Source organism: Pseudopipra pipra, chromosome 5 (assembly GCF_036250125.1).
Source record: "Pseudopipra pipra isolate bDixPip1 chromosome 5, bDixPip1.hap1, whole genome shotgun sequence".
NCBI classification, from domain to species: Eukaryota; Metazoa; Chordata; class Aves; order Passeriformes; family Pipridae; genus Pseudopipra; species Pseudopipra pipra.
In genome coordinates, this window is record NC_087553.1 from 3,043,886 (window position 1) to 3,057,578 (window position 13,693).

Consider the following 13,693-nt stretch of genomic DNA (forward strand, 5'->3'; position numbering starts at 1 on the left):
CCCATAATAAATCATCTTTCTGGTGCTATCATTAATCACAAAGCAGGAAAGCTGTGTCTTTCGTTTAAGGAGGGTGGGGGACAAAAAAAAAAAGGCAGGGAGCAAGGTGATAGTGTCACTAATAAGCTGGGATACCTCTGGCTTGTGTTGTTACATAAATCCACATTTCCCAGGTGGATGACAGTGCTGAGAGGTCACAGAGGCAGAGCCCAGCCCAAAGGAGCTGTTTTCCCTCATGTCTTCTGCATGTTGTTTCAAACAGGGAGGATAATGATTGATGGAATAGACATCAGCAAATTGCCTCTTCACACTCTCCGCTCCCGACTCTCCATCATTCTCCAGGATCCAATCCTGTTCAGTGGCTCCATCCGGTAGGTGTCTGTCATCGGGGGGGACAGGCAGCATTGCATGGCCTGTTTGGAACAGGAATATAAGGAATAGGGAAGTAACCTGCCTAGTTCAGTCCAACCATATCCACACAGTCTGCCAGGGGAAGTCAAGTGGCACATACCATGCCAAGGTGTTAATTTGCAGAAGAGTTGAATGTAATCTCAGTAACGAGACTCCTGTTACGGTTTTCTTTGCAGCTTTAACTTGGATCCAGAATGCAAGTGCACTGATGACAGACTCTGGGAAGCACTGGAGATTGCTCAGCTGAAGAACATGGTCAAGTCATTGCCAGGAGGCCTTGGTATGTCTGAAAAGTCTCTGGGAACACAGGACAATAATAAAATCCTACATGCACATATAAACAAATACATGTGATCTGACACTCTGAACCATCATGTAGGAGTTGACAGACACGTAATGAAGATTCTCTCTCCATGCTAGAGAGAATATTCTTACTAAAAAGCTGAAGAGGAATCTGTTTTTCCACGCACTGTGGAAAAATCCTGCAGCACCTCAGCATGATGGTGTGATTCTTGGGGCTGGCCTGTGCAGGGCCAGGAGCTGGACTTTGATGATCCTTGTGGGCCTTCTCCAACTCAGAAAATTCTATGATTCTATAATTGTATGATCATAGTGGGGTAATTAGTCAGTAAGGACTAAAAAGAGCAATTTTACCTCCGCTCCTTTAGCAGAATCTGGCTCTGCCAGCAGAGCTGCAGCTCTTGTCTAGAACACTGACAGAGTATTTTTCTTACCATTTCAGATCCAATTCATGAAGGAAACTCACATATTTATTTCCATATTAAGCATATTTAATACTACTAAGATATTACCCTGCAGCCTACCAAATTTCCTAACAAATTTGGGCCAACTATTTGAGCCAACGGTTCATTTAATGATATATTGCTCCTTTCCCAAGAAGCTGTGCTCACTTTTCTTGATATCACTCCATTCCACTGTTCAGTCAAGATTATGATTATTAGCTTTTATATTTTGGCCCTGGAAATAGTGCACAAGCAGAGCTTCCACAGACAGTATTTCAGTGGTTGTGGCATTCAAAGTAACTGGTTTTATTCCAGATGCCATGGTCACAGAAGGAGGAGAGAACTTCAGTGTGGGGCAAAGGCAGCTCTTCTGTCTGGCCCGAGCCTTTGTCCGCAAGAGCAGCATTCTGATCATGGATGAAGCCACAGCATCCATTGACATGGCCACAGTGAGTAAAGCAATTAGCACCATGGATCTGCTTGGAGAAGAGGCACCCAAGTATCAAGCATAAAAAGCTGACTGGTTTTGCTTCTCTCTTGTGCTTGGTTTCAGCCACTGCTGTTGATGTGGCTTGGGGATTGATGCCCATGGTGAGGGGGGGGAAATGATAAAATGAAATGTTTTAGAAAATCCCTGATTTCACGTTTCATTACGTTTCATTACCACCTCTGGTCCGGTGAGCAGATCAGAGATGGTATGGAATATGATGGCCTCTCTTAGGCACTTGAAGACACATGAATTAAAATGCAAAAAGGATGAAGTAACTGAAATGAGCTTTTCCTTTGACAGGAGAACATCTTGCAGAAGGTTGTGATGACTGCGTTCGCAGACCGCACGGTTGTAACGATAGCGGTGAGTACTGGTGCCAGAAAATGCTCTTTCCTCACTCCTCAGGCAGTTCATCTTGCCTTCCACCCATTAAACATCACTGTATAAAACTAAAAACATCACAACATAGAAGGAAACCACAAGATCAGGGTATTCCCAGATACCAGAACAAGTCAAGACTGGGTCAACATGAAATCTTGCAGCAAATGCTGTCTTGCTATCAAACTAAAACACTTAGATCTCAAGAAACACTTTATAGAGAACTTCACCATCTTCAGTGTCTCCAAGAAAATGTGAAGTCAATCTCACTAAAAAAATTGAAACCAGATGCATGGGTTAAACTGTTATTGAAAGTTGTGTCAAAATCTAGGTTTGAATTTTGCCTCTGAAGTCTACGTATGCTTAGTGCCTACAGTCATGATGTGGTTTCTCAGGTTGGGTTATCTTTTCTCTCTTTCAGGATAAAAAGCTGTGTTTATGATAAGGGTTTAAAAAAATCTGAATCAGTGGGAATCGCCCAAGCTTTAAGATCTCTTCAACTAAGGCTTTATAGTATTTTTTCCTGTTTTCCTGCCTTTTCACGTGCCCAAAAATTCCATAAATCTGTGCAGGTATGCACATGAATGTGCAGACATATACATGCACACACATGGTGGATACCATGAGGAATATTTCCACCTTGTGACAGCAGGCTTAGTCAACAAACAGATGTTTTCTCCACGGGATAAGTGCATGTTTCAACAGCTGTTTCATTTACTTTGTCTGGAATCTGGTCCTGTGGTCAGAGATTAGAGTCAGGCCTCCTGGACTCTGGTTTCAAGTCTGTCAGTGACTAGTTTGTGTCAGGCAAACCACTTAACCCAGCTCATTTACAATGTGCTGTGAGGTTCTTGGATGTGTAAATGCTCAAGATGCCAATGGTTTGGGTGTTCTACATTTACACACCATTCCAATATTCAGTACTGTCCTTCTGACTGGGATTATAGAATAATAGAATGGCCTGGGTTAGAAGGAACCTTAAAGATCATCTTGTTCCAACCCCCTGCCATGGGCAGGGACACCTTCCACTAGCCCAGGTTGCTCAGAGCCCCATCCAGCCTGGCCTTGGACACTTCCAGGGATGGGGCAGCCACAGCTTCTCTGGGCAACCTGGACTAGAACAGTCCAGTCCCTCATCACCTTCACAGGGAAGAATTTCCTCCTAATATCCAACCTAAACCTCCTCTCTTTCAGTTTGAAGCCATTCCCCCTTGTCCCGTCACTCCATGCCCTTGTAAATAGTCTCTCTCGATCTGTCTCCCTTCAGGTGCTCTCACGTTCCTTTTGCTTTGCCTTTCCAAATTTGGTGTATCAAGCAAAACAGCACACATTAATATTTAGCTTTCCTGACAGACCTGGCTTCATTTCCTTCCTCTCTTCGCTCACGGCTGATCCTTCCTTCACCCAGCTGTTTTTCTTTTCTGTTTTCCAGCATCGCGTATCTCACATCTTGGATGCCAATCTTGTCCTAGTCCTTTCTGAGGGCTTTCTAGTTGAATGTGACACTGCCTCAAACTTACTCCTCAAAGAGGACGGCCTGTTCACCACTTTGGTGAAGACTCACAAGTAGACTCTCTCAGTCCACACTGTCCACGAGACTTCTGGCTCTTTGGTAGTTATTTTTTCCTCTTTAGCTTCCTTTCACTCTGCTGCCTTTCTGCTGCACAGCCCCTGAGACGACAGTGCAAGAAGGTGTTTATTGTGTGGTTCCTGGGTTTGTTTAATTCCATGACTATTTATGCTAAACATGGGTAACAAAGCTCAGACATTGAAACTGTCACATCAAAGGAGCCCAACCCATAAAGTGATCCCTGACTTTCAGCCTGTAAAGAGAAACATCCCACTTTTAAGAATTCATCCCATCTATATCTGAGTGGGTGTATTCACACAAAATTAAACTCAAAGTGGTTTCATTCCTGTTGCCCATGGGGTTAAACTATTACCTGGAGCACACTTAAATTAGATCTCAGATAATTCATTTATAGAAGGGGATAGCCCAGAGGGAGAGTAGACTGGTGGGGTACAGAGACCAAGGAGCAGAGCAGGATGCTAAGCCACCTGGCAGTGCAGGCATATCCAGGATGTTTCTCATCCATATTTCCCTAGAGGAAGATGTATTTCAGGGATACCATAGGATTTATTCCAACAACTGTGCTGTCTATAATGGCAATTAGCACTCAAAGGTAAAGTGCATGCTTAGTATTTTCAGGCTTGGTGGCCCAGGCTGTAAAGAAATCTGGCTGTAATCTGGATATCAGATTAAAGATAAAGTACAAGGACCTACTCCAAATACAAAGGATAAACAAGGATAGCCTTTCCCCAGCTTGCTGTGCCTGGCATTAAGCCCGTTAATGACCTGCAGTGGGAATTATCAAAATGAAAACTTGTGTTTGCTTTCCTTTCGGGCAGCATCGGGTTCACACCATCCTCACTGCAGACCTGGTCATCGTCATGAAGAGAGGGAACATCTTGGAATACGACACACCTGAGAACCTACTTTCCCAGGAAGATGGCATCTTTGCTTCCTTTGTCCGGGCTGACATGTGAAGAAACCACATGATGCAATTTAACAGCTTATTTTTAAACAAATGAAACGCGAATATTTTCTATTCAATGTAACATCACTTTTACCTTTTTTGTCCTTTTTTTAGAGCTTCTTTCTTCACAATTCCATCTTCCAAAATAATAAAACCTATTGCAATACATGTATGCCTTGAAGCAATAAAAATGTCACTTTATTCAAAGCTATTAAAATTCACACGCACACACACATGCACGCACGGAGGGAGGAGTTTTTGCTTCCTGGGAATTTGGCATTTTCCTTAGACTTTTTATTGACTTTATTGTCTTTTATAGAGAGCAAAAGAATGCACTGATCTTATAAAGTACATATGTTAGGCTGGAACTGGCAACTGAATCGTGCACTTTGTCAAGGAAACGAGAGGTTCCCCAGAAGCATTCTGTCCCCAGAGGGGAAAAACTGGGAAAAAAATCCAACCCCGTAAGGCCTGGGGCAGTATGTTGCATTCCAAAGGCATAAACTTTGCTCTCCAAGTTGTAGTGTAGGAGCAGTGAATGAGGGAAAGGAATTTCATCAGAAACAAGGAAATCCTTCCTGTCCTTCACTCCAGTTAGCACGCTTTAGTTGTGACACTATTTTCAGTGCAATGATGGCTTATTCCTACAGTCAGTTCTTCCTAAATCCATATTAATTCTGCCAGCTTTTATCAACCAGAGATTCAAATCATCTTATAAATATGCATGCTTTGATAGGCTTACAGAAGAATTTTGTACAGTATCTCAAGATTTTGTATTAAAATTCATCTGAATTTATAAACTTGGTATTAGCCAGTCTTTTAATCATGCCCACTAAAATATTCTACTTAATTAGCCAACCACTAATTGTTTTGTATGTCTTTAATCCTTCATGTTATTTTTTTTTATCCTGGGATAACCTTTTCCTTTACCCATTTCTGGCACATCTTTGCATCAGATCTAGTACAAGGAGGTATGATTTTCAAATTCTTACTGTATCTTGAAAAATTAGGTGAAGTTAAATAGATATTTAGCTCATGCAGGTTTGGAAAGGTTGCTTGCACTTGACTAATATACATGGTTAAATCCTGATCCATGTCAACTCCGTGTAAATCTCCAGAAGGAGTTTCACACACATATTTTCAAAGGCACAGATGAGACATCAGCCTCTGTAACAGCATTCAATGTGATTCTTATTCACCAATTGCTACAAAATTTAGGAAGACCACGAGATGAACTTAAGCCTATTTTTAGTGCAATTAAAATAACATAAGACGCAGTATTTGGTCCAAAGAAATGCAATGAATTTTGGAAAAGATCTAGGGCTTAAAACTGGGATTACATTTAGTCTGGTAGCCTAATAATTATACAGTGGTTTATCTCTTTTATTGATTTTTGGAGGGGTTTTTTCCCTCTGAACTATTGTAAATAAAAGCTGTGTGACACAACTAAACAAAGAAGCTCAGTCTTGAACAATTTATGAGGGGAAGTACTTCTGTGATTTCCCTGTCTACTGCTGTGAAAAGTTTTTCTTCTTTTCTGGATTAATTCTCTGTGTTGACCTTTGTCATACAAATAAAATAAACTAAAAAAACAAGCAGATGTTTGCAGCAGAAGCATGTATTGTTACCCAAATTTCACAGCCAGAAGACTAAAAGAATTCTTGATTTAATTTCATTGTCTTCAGCGAAAAGCTAACTGGATTCCTTGCTGTCAGACTCAGCCGGTATGAAGTACAAAAAACTTTGTTTATCTGCGTATCTTTGATGATGATGCAATCCTGATTTATTTTAAGTATTTATTTCAAGTAATGCCAACTAGTTCAGTGAGATCCCGGTTCCCACTGCATTAAATGGTTGTGTGAGGTATATTTAAGAGAGGCCAAAAGAGAGCACCTCTTTTCTCTTACATTTGTCCCAGGGCCATTACAGGTGTAAGAAGCACCTTTCTTGCTCATCTAGAGCTATAGAAGTTGATACTGCTGTTTAAACACATAGAAAAGAAAACTTATCATGGGATGAGAAAAACCTACCAGCCTGATTCCTTCATTTTGAGGGAGGAGAGCAGGAATGTTGGCCCTACTGTTAGGTTAACCATGGTCAAAGTGTTTGGTAAGCAGGTTTAGAAAACACAGTCTGATTTCTAAAGCAATTAATCCTATTCAAAATAGACAAATCCAAACAGAGTTAACAAACATAATCCATCTGCTGTAGACATATGAGGTCTCCCCCTGTTATAGCTGCTGTGCACATGATGGTATAAACTCACCAAGGGCTAGGGTGAACTTTTTAATGTGCTTTTCTCTAACAGAGGAGGGTGTTGCCAACTGTATCACAGTTGTTTTGTTACTAAGAAGGGTGTAGAAGTGAAACTGGAAACAAATTTCTTTTGATTCCATGTAAAAGTCTGAAGTGGGTCCCATTTGGGAGCAGTTTCCTTGGGCCGTGGCATGGACAAGGTAAAGGAAACATCAGCCTTATTCTCTTCCACAGCATCCTCACCTTTTTTCCTCACCATCTCCCTATATCACACCCTTTTTGAGGCTCCCACTTGTATCCCTGAATGCTCCTTATTCTGCCTGTGCCCTCCCACTCCTTCCTGATTTAGCCTCACACCCTGTGCCCCATTTCTCCACTCACACAGCACTGCACTCCCTCTCCTTTCCCCCGTCTATAGCTTTCTGCCATAACACCCCTCCCCTTCAGGGGAACACTCAAGTGTCATGTTTTGAGGTTGGTTTGTTCCTCTAAGCGTTAAACTAAGCCAGCTTTCATTACCCAGATATTATGCACTAGAACTATGAACTTCCTCCTCTTGCAAAGGAGCTTTGAATGCAAACACTGACTGTGTGCACGTTTCTTTAACTATGGACAGAGGAAAATCATCTCTGTGAGAGAGCCTTAATTATGTTTCTCATCTCATCTCCATTTCTTTTTCTGTTTACTGTTTCTGTGACAGAAGCAGCAAAGTAGAAGGATCACTGAATCATAGAATCACTGAATGGTTTGGGTTGGGAGGGACCTTAAATCTCATCTTATTCCACCCCCTGCCATGGGCAGGGACACCTTTCACTGTCCCAGGTTGCTCCAAGCTCCATCAAACCTTGAACACTTCCAGGGATGGGGCAGCCACAGCTTCTGTGGGCAACCTGTGCCAGGGCCTCCCCACCCTCACAGGGAAGAATATGGCCCAAAGAATTTGGCATCCCATTACATGTAAAACCTATGCAAAAAGTGATCACGTAGAATTATGTTTTCTGAAAATTCTAATACAATTTTGAATGTGGTCAAGTTCCAACCTCTTAAACAATAAATTGTTTTATTTAATTAATTGTGTCCTTTTTGCTTCCTAAAGCAATGGGCTGTCATGCTTTGTTGTGAAAAGATGCCGACACATTCACAGACCACTTTGCTAATGTGTCAAGAGAAGCTGAAGGAAACCTAACACATACATTTGACACAAGCTTTTTTAGATATTTTATCACAAATGGAGATATAATGCACTCGAGGCAAACAGACACCTTTGTAGAAAAAGCTGTGGACAGGGGCCATCTCTCCATTATCATGTTTCCATTATCTGGTGGTAAAAGTTGGAGCATGTTTCCCCTGGAAGCACTATAACCCAGTGTGATACTGCCAATTGAAATCTGTTTGAAAACATCTAGTGAAACCACAGTGCTACTTGTAAAAATCTCTTTGGAGTAATGATTCTCCCATTAAATGTGTTTAAAAGCAAAAATTAACTCAGCATACTCGTATCCTCAAGTAGTATTTTTGAAAGCTTTATTTAAAATCAAAATATGTTACGTAAATTCTCTGATATAAATTCCAGGATGGCATGTGAAGAGCTCTTTAGTTTCTTTGGAAATAAATCCTTTCAGAGGCAAAACTAAGAGAGCACTAAGAAAAGTCTGAAAACAAAACTGTAAATCAAATTATTCATTGCCACGCAAACATCCCAATAATTTCCACACTGGTTTTTTACTGCCTTGTTTTCTCTCCACTAGAATCGACCTGTGTGCCGAACTGTGGGGAAAGATTAACAGGTTTTCAAATTATCAAATAACTGTTGGAAGGAAGAAGTTCTCTCTAACAAATTAGCAACTTGCTGATGTTGCTTTGGCAGGACAGCTGAGTGTATTGGCTTGTGTGAAGCCATGGAGTTCAGAGAAGCTTCCAAATGTAATCCTTCAAGAGAAAAGAGATTTTTAGAAAATCTACTTACTACAGTTACTATTAATTATTCACTATTAACAGCATTTGTCTGCTGTTACACACTCCCCATGCAAACATAACAGACATTCCTGGTAGGGGCTGTTTATTTCTCTAATATAATAAGCCACATTCTTAAGAGATTATAAACAAGAAGTCGTTTAAATATTTTATTTTTTTAAATTAGTTTCTCATTGGTGTAATTCTCATTCATCACATGCAAGATGCCTTCTTTTATTTTCATGGAACATGGGGATTTTCATCCTATGAAGTACTATAAAACAATGCAGCATTCAGCTCACACGTTGCACTTTTCATTGCCCAGTGCATTCATTCCCATGTATGTATATTAGTCTGGTTTATATACAAATACATTACATGGTTATACAACTTTTGGATTAAAGGTATAAGTAAGTAATGAACAGTGTCAGCTAGGACTGCCCATAAGAGTTCCTCGTAGCTATTCCCATGACATTTCTTAACTCTCCCTTTAATTTACTTCAGGGTTTTCTTGCTACATCCATAAATATAGCTAAAACGTCCAAGTAAAATATTTAACCATGTAACTAAGGAACTAATGCAGCTCAGTGTAAATGACATGGTCCAGAACCACCACCCTTCAGGATCACAGTTACAGATGCCCCAAAGCAGCATATTCTTTCATATTTAATGGTTATATGTGTTTTTATTCTACTGGTCAGATTAGGCACTTACTCCTTCAGCAGTGTGACCATTAGATTTCTCCATTAGAGGCAGGAACCTGAGGTTTTAGAGGCTCTGAGTACTGAAGATTTTCATGGCGGAATCATTTGGGTTTGGGGCTTTCCGCTTCTCCAGGTCCCACCACAGCACCTGAGATCTGAGGGCTTGGAGTTGCCAGTTATTCTGTGACACGATCTTAAAATAAGACATGGCATCTCTCTTCCATCAGTGGCATAATCTTGGTTTAACCCTCACCCTGCAGCCAGCAAGAGATAATCACTTATGGGAAAGGGGTACTGGAAACACAAAGAGAGAAAGGCAAAAAAATTCCATTTCACAAACCAGAAGAAAAATAAAAATCTCTTTCAGGTGGTAGTATGGCCCACTGAGCCAGTTCTGGGCTTCCCAAGAGAGGAGAAAAAATTCTATTGTTCTCATCTTAGGCTGAAGCCAGTCATAAGCTTTATGGTTGCTGCTGCACAAGAGGAATAAGCACAGTTTGGACAAGGAGATGGAATGAAAAGCCCTGCCCTCAACGCCTGGCTTTGTTCCTCCATGTACCACCAGAAGAAAAGGAGAAATGGCAGCTCTAATTTATCCCAGCAGTAGGAGTTATCCCTCTCTTAGTTTCTGTCTTTTTGCTGCGGGGAGCAGCTTTACCTGTTCCTTGATCCAACCTTTAGGCTCTACCTACACAGCCAAATAAAATGGGAAAAGTGAAACTGCCCATCTGTGGGAGCATCCCTGTGTCTAAAGCCACAGCTATCCCAAAATAAGGTTGCTTTGTCCATCCTGCACATTTACAACAGTCTCTGGACTATGCTTGGGGCATCCCACGCCCAAACCACACCTGGGCACTGGGTGGGAGGGAGGTGCTGCCCGACATGAGCCCAAATCCTGCCATGGAAGAATCACAGAATGATTTAGGTTGGAAAACATCTCCAAAATCATCAGGTCCAACTTTTGACTGAACACCACCTCGTCAGCTGAGTGCCACATCTAGTCATTTCTTGAACACTTCCAGGGGTAGAGACTCGACCACCTCCCTGGGCAGCCCACACCAATGCTTGACCACCCTTTCAGTGAGGAAATTCTTCCTGAAAGACTTGGACAAATGACTCTGCAGTGGAAGATGTTTTTAAAAAAATCGGGTATTAGACATTTTGAGATAACATTTAGTGAGGAAATCCCTGGTCCACAGGAATTAAAATCCAAATGTCATTTGGAAACTTGAGATGAGACTGAGCAGAAGGAAGAGGGCAATGACACCAAGGAATGTACAGAGCTGTGCCTGGTCACTGAGGAGCAGATTAGCAGATCTTGCTCTGAGACACTCTTGAGTTTGAGAACAGCTCAGACATTCAGAGAACTCTTGCTGTTTTGAGTACAGTTTGTATTTTGAGTGTAGTTTTCGAGGTTGCCCTATGGGGAAAAAATGGAGGAATGCAAGAGGAAGACACCATTTGATGCCTCCATCTTTGGCAAAGGGTGGGAAGAGGAGCATCCACATTTCCACCAGCCAAAGGAGGCAAAGAATTCACATGTTTACTCAGCCTATTCAGGAACTGCTGTGGCCTGTAAACTCAGAAATGAGAATCATCATAAAGAGATGGATCAGCAGCCAGTTCTTCCACAGAAAAAATGTCAACAGGGAAATAGTAAGTGAGTCAGAGAGGGGAAGAACCCAGGGGACAGAACACCCCAGTGAATTGGCAACACAGTTTATTGTAACCATGTCCAACCTACCTGGAAACCAACTTGCAGCCTTTCCTTAGCTTATGGCATGGGGAGGCAAATAATCCCAAAGTGGGGCTCCTCTTACCAGAGCCTCAGAATAAACTCCTGTCCCAGGAAAGGGCATGTAATAAACAAACCTCACTGTGCAAACTATATTGGATGAGGGGCACTAGTTACATGTATTTCAATGATAAAGACTATTTTTGTCCTGCTGCTCCTGCATGAAACAGGGAGAAAAAAAAAAAAAAAGAGCTCGTTCAGGGTAACAGATGCCCTTAGTTTGCAGTTTCTGCTCTTTCATGTTTGATGGATGTCCTGCCAGTTCATCTGGGGAAGAGTTCATCCACGCTATCCGAATATGGCTTATCGGCTTTGTGTGTCTGTGGAAGCCTCTTTCTAAGTGCATGACATCTCTGGAAGCCTGCAAAGTCATCCTATCTCTAAGCTAAGATTAGAATTTCAAACAAAACTTATTACGAAGCAGGATTTTCTGAAAGGGCTGCACACAGCTATAATGTGGAAATTTCAGATTCATGTCTAAGCACGATATTTAATCCTTTTTTTAGATAGACATAATTGTAAAGTGATATTTACCATATTATCAGTTACCCTTGTGGGAGGAGGGGAATGAAACAGCAAGGAGGAGATTCATGAAGGGCCATAACAAAACTGGACCCAAACTTGCCATCAATTCTGATCATGTTTTTTTCCTGAAAAGGCTGTGCTCACAGAACTCAGACACTGTGTTCCTTACCAAACGGGTTAGGAGACATTTTAGGAGATTTTCCCAGCTATTACTTAAATCTCAGACTTAAATGTGCATGTGGCAACCAAGCAAGTATTTAAAGGTCAAAGGGGAACGTTTTTAGCTGTCACTCTCCAGAGCTTATTCATGTGCTGCAACTTGGAGAAGTGGATGCTGTGCTCAAAATCACGTCTGGTGCCCCTGATCTTCACACCCCTGTGGCCCAGCGGGCTTCCTCAAAGCTCATCTGCAGTGTAAGCAGGGAGGAAGGCATCTCCTCCTGTGAGAGGGAAGCTCTTTCAGTAGAGAAAGGTAGGATTTTATGAGCACTTTCCCTCCAGTGTATGGTGATGGGTAAAACTGTCAGCAACTTTTGTTTAGTCACACTGGAGTTGTGCCAAGACTATTTGTGTGAGTTTGATGGGTCCCTTCCAGCCTCAGCTACAAAAATTCAGCATGGTGACCAGTGAAGGGTGAGGAAACCCCCAGCAGGTTAGCAGGGAACACATGGGGCTGAGAGCTTGTAGGGGAGTCTGACAGTACCAATGCTGGCAGTAGTTTCTGTTCCACCTGACCAGCTTGAGGAAGGTTGCTCCTTGCTCCCACATGCCCTCAGAGATGGTTTAGATCCACTTTTTCCAAGCTAGCTGCTGATCCATGTGCTGATTTTATGCCACACAGTCGCAGTCACTGCCAGAAGAGATGGTGTGAGGAGCACAGCAGCAGCTGAGGAGCCTTGGCTGAGAGAGAAAGAGCTGAGGCTGAAAACAGCCACACAGGTGTGTAATGCTCCCAGGTGCCAGATAAATAAAATCACATTTCTTGGTGTTTCTGTGTCCCTGTTTATAAAGTTGTGGATTCCAAGAACGTCAGAGGAAACTGTGCAATTGGACATGTCACATGAGCCAATTTGTGTCAGAAGCAAAGTCATACAATTCAAGGACCTTATGAAAAGTGGGGGGTGGGAGGTGTTCTCTGCAGTTCCCAGGCAGTTCTTTATTTTTTGAGTTGCAGCCAGCAGCCATCCTGGGGAATATCAATCTTGTTTCTAGCCTTAGTATGGAACAAACATTTCATAGGAGCTAAAAGAGAGAAAGGCAGAGGAGAAGAATAAGGAAAAGAGGAAAAGGATGAGGAAAACGGGAAAAGGGAACAGATTTTTTTTTAATGTGTATTAAACCTCTTATTTACAGTAGTTACACCCAAGTGAGATGCACTTTTGGAGGTTGCATCAAAAAAATAAGTCAGCCCCCCTAGAGCTGTCCCTGCCACCCCATTTGTAGCAGGGTGGTGCTCTGAGTTCCCCAAGCCCAGCACAGGAAGTTTCAGAGCTGGCACCAACAAGGCTGATTGACTCACCTGAGTGACTTCATGTATTTGCACTCTGGTGTCTGGTTAGAATCTAAAGAATCTATTTGGTTAGAATCTATTTGGTTTAGATCCTGAGTTTTCAGACTGCAGCTTCTCATTTGCCTAAAGTTAATTTCACACACCAATATTTAGCTAATTGCCTAATATGCCTGGGGCTTTTTGTGTGTCTCTCCTCCGGGTGCTGGGTATGTGGTACTGGCAAAGGACAGTGCTAGAGAAGTTTCCAGGAACCACTCATCTATTTAAAGCTGAGCACGTGCACGTGTTCAGCAGGGTGGATATCTTCAAGCTGAGGATTACACTGCCTGTCAAATGTGCCTTCTCAGTTTTTCCAAGCCTGAATACACTTAAAACATTCCTGATGGCAGCA

The 13,693-nt window shown here is 42.0% G+C and overlaps 1 protein-coding gene across 16 annotated transcripts in view; it reads left to right on the forward strand.

The window, feature by feature from the left end:
- Positions 1-4,727, forward strand: part of ABCC9 (ATP binding cassette subfamily C member 9) — a 70,987-nt gene extending 66,260 nt beyond the window's left edge. For 13 of the 16 annotated variants that reach the window (XM_064654110.1, XM_064654106.1, XM_064654105.1 and 10 more), the window contains 6 exons: positions 263-371; positions 588-691; positions 1,470-1,603; positions 1,945-2,007; positions 3,455-3,634; positions 4,432-4,641. In XM_064654110.1, the coding sequence (XP_064510180.1) occupies positions 263-371; positions 588-691; positions 1,470-1,603; positions 1,945-2,007; positions 3,455-3,592 (548 nt within the window). In that variant the 3' untranslated portion in view covers positions 3,593-3,634; positions 4,432-4,641. Of the gene's footprint in view, positions 1-262; positions 372-587; positions 692-1,469; positions 1,604-1,944; positions 2,008-3,454; positions 3,635-4,431 lie in introns of all 16 variants that reach the window. The other 3 variants (XM_064654111.1, XM_064654115.1, XM_064654118.1) reach the window with 1 other exon arrangement.
- Positions 4,728-13,693: the final 8,966 nt, after the last annotated feature.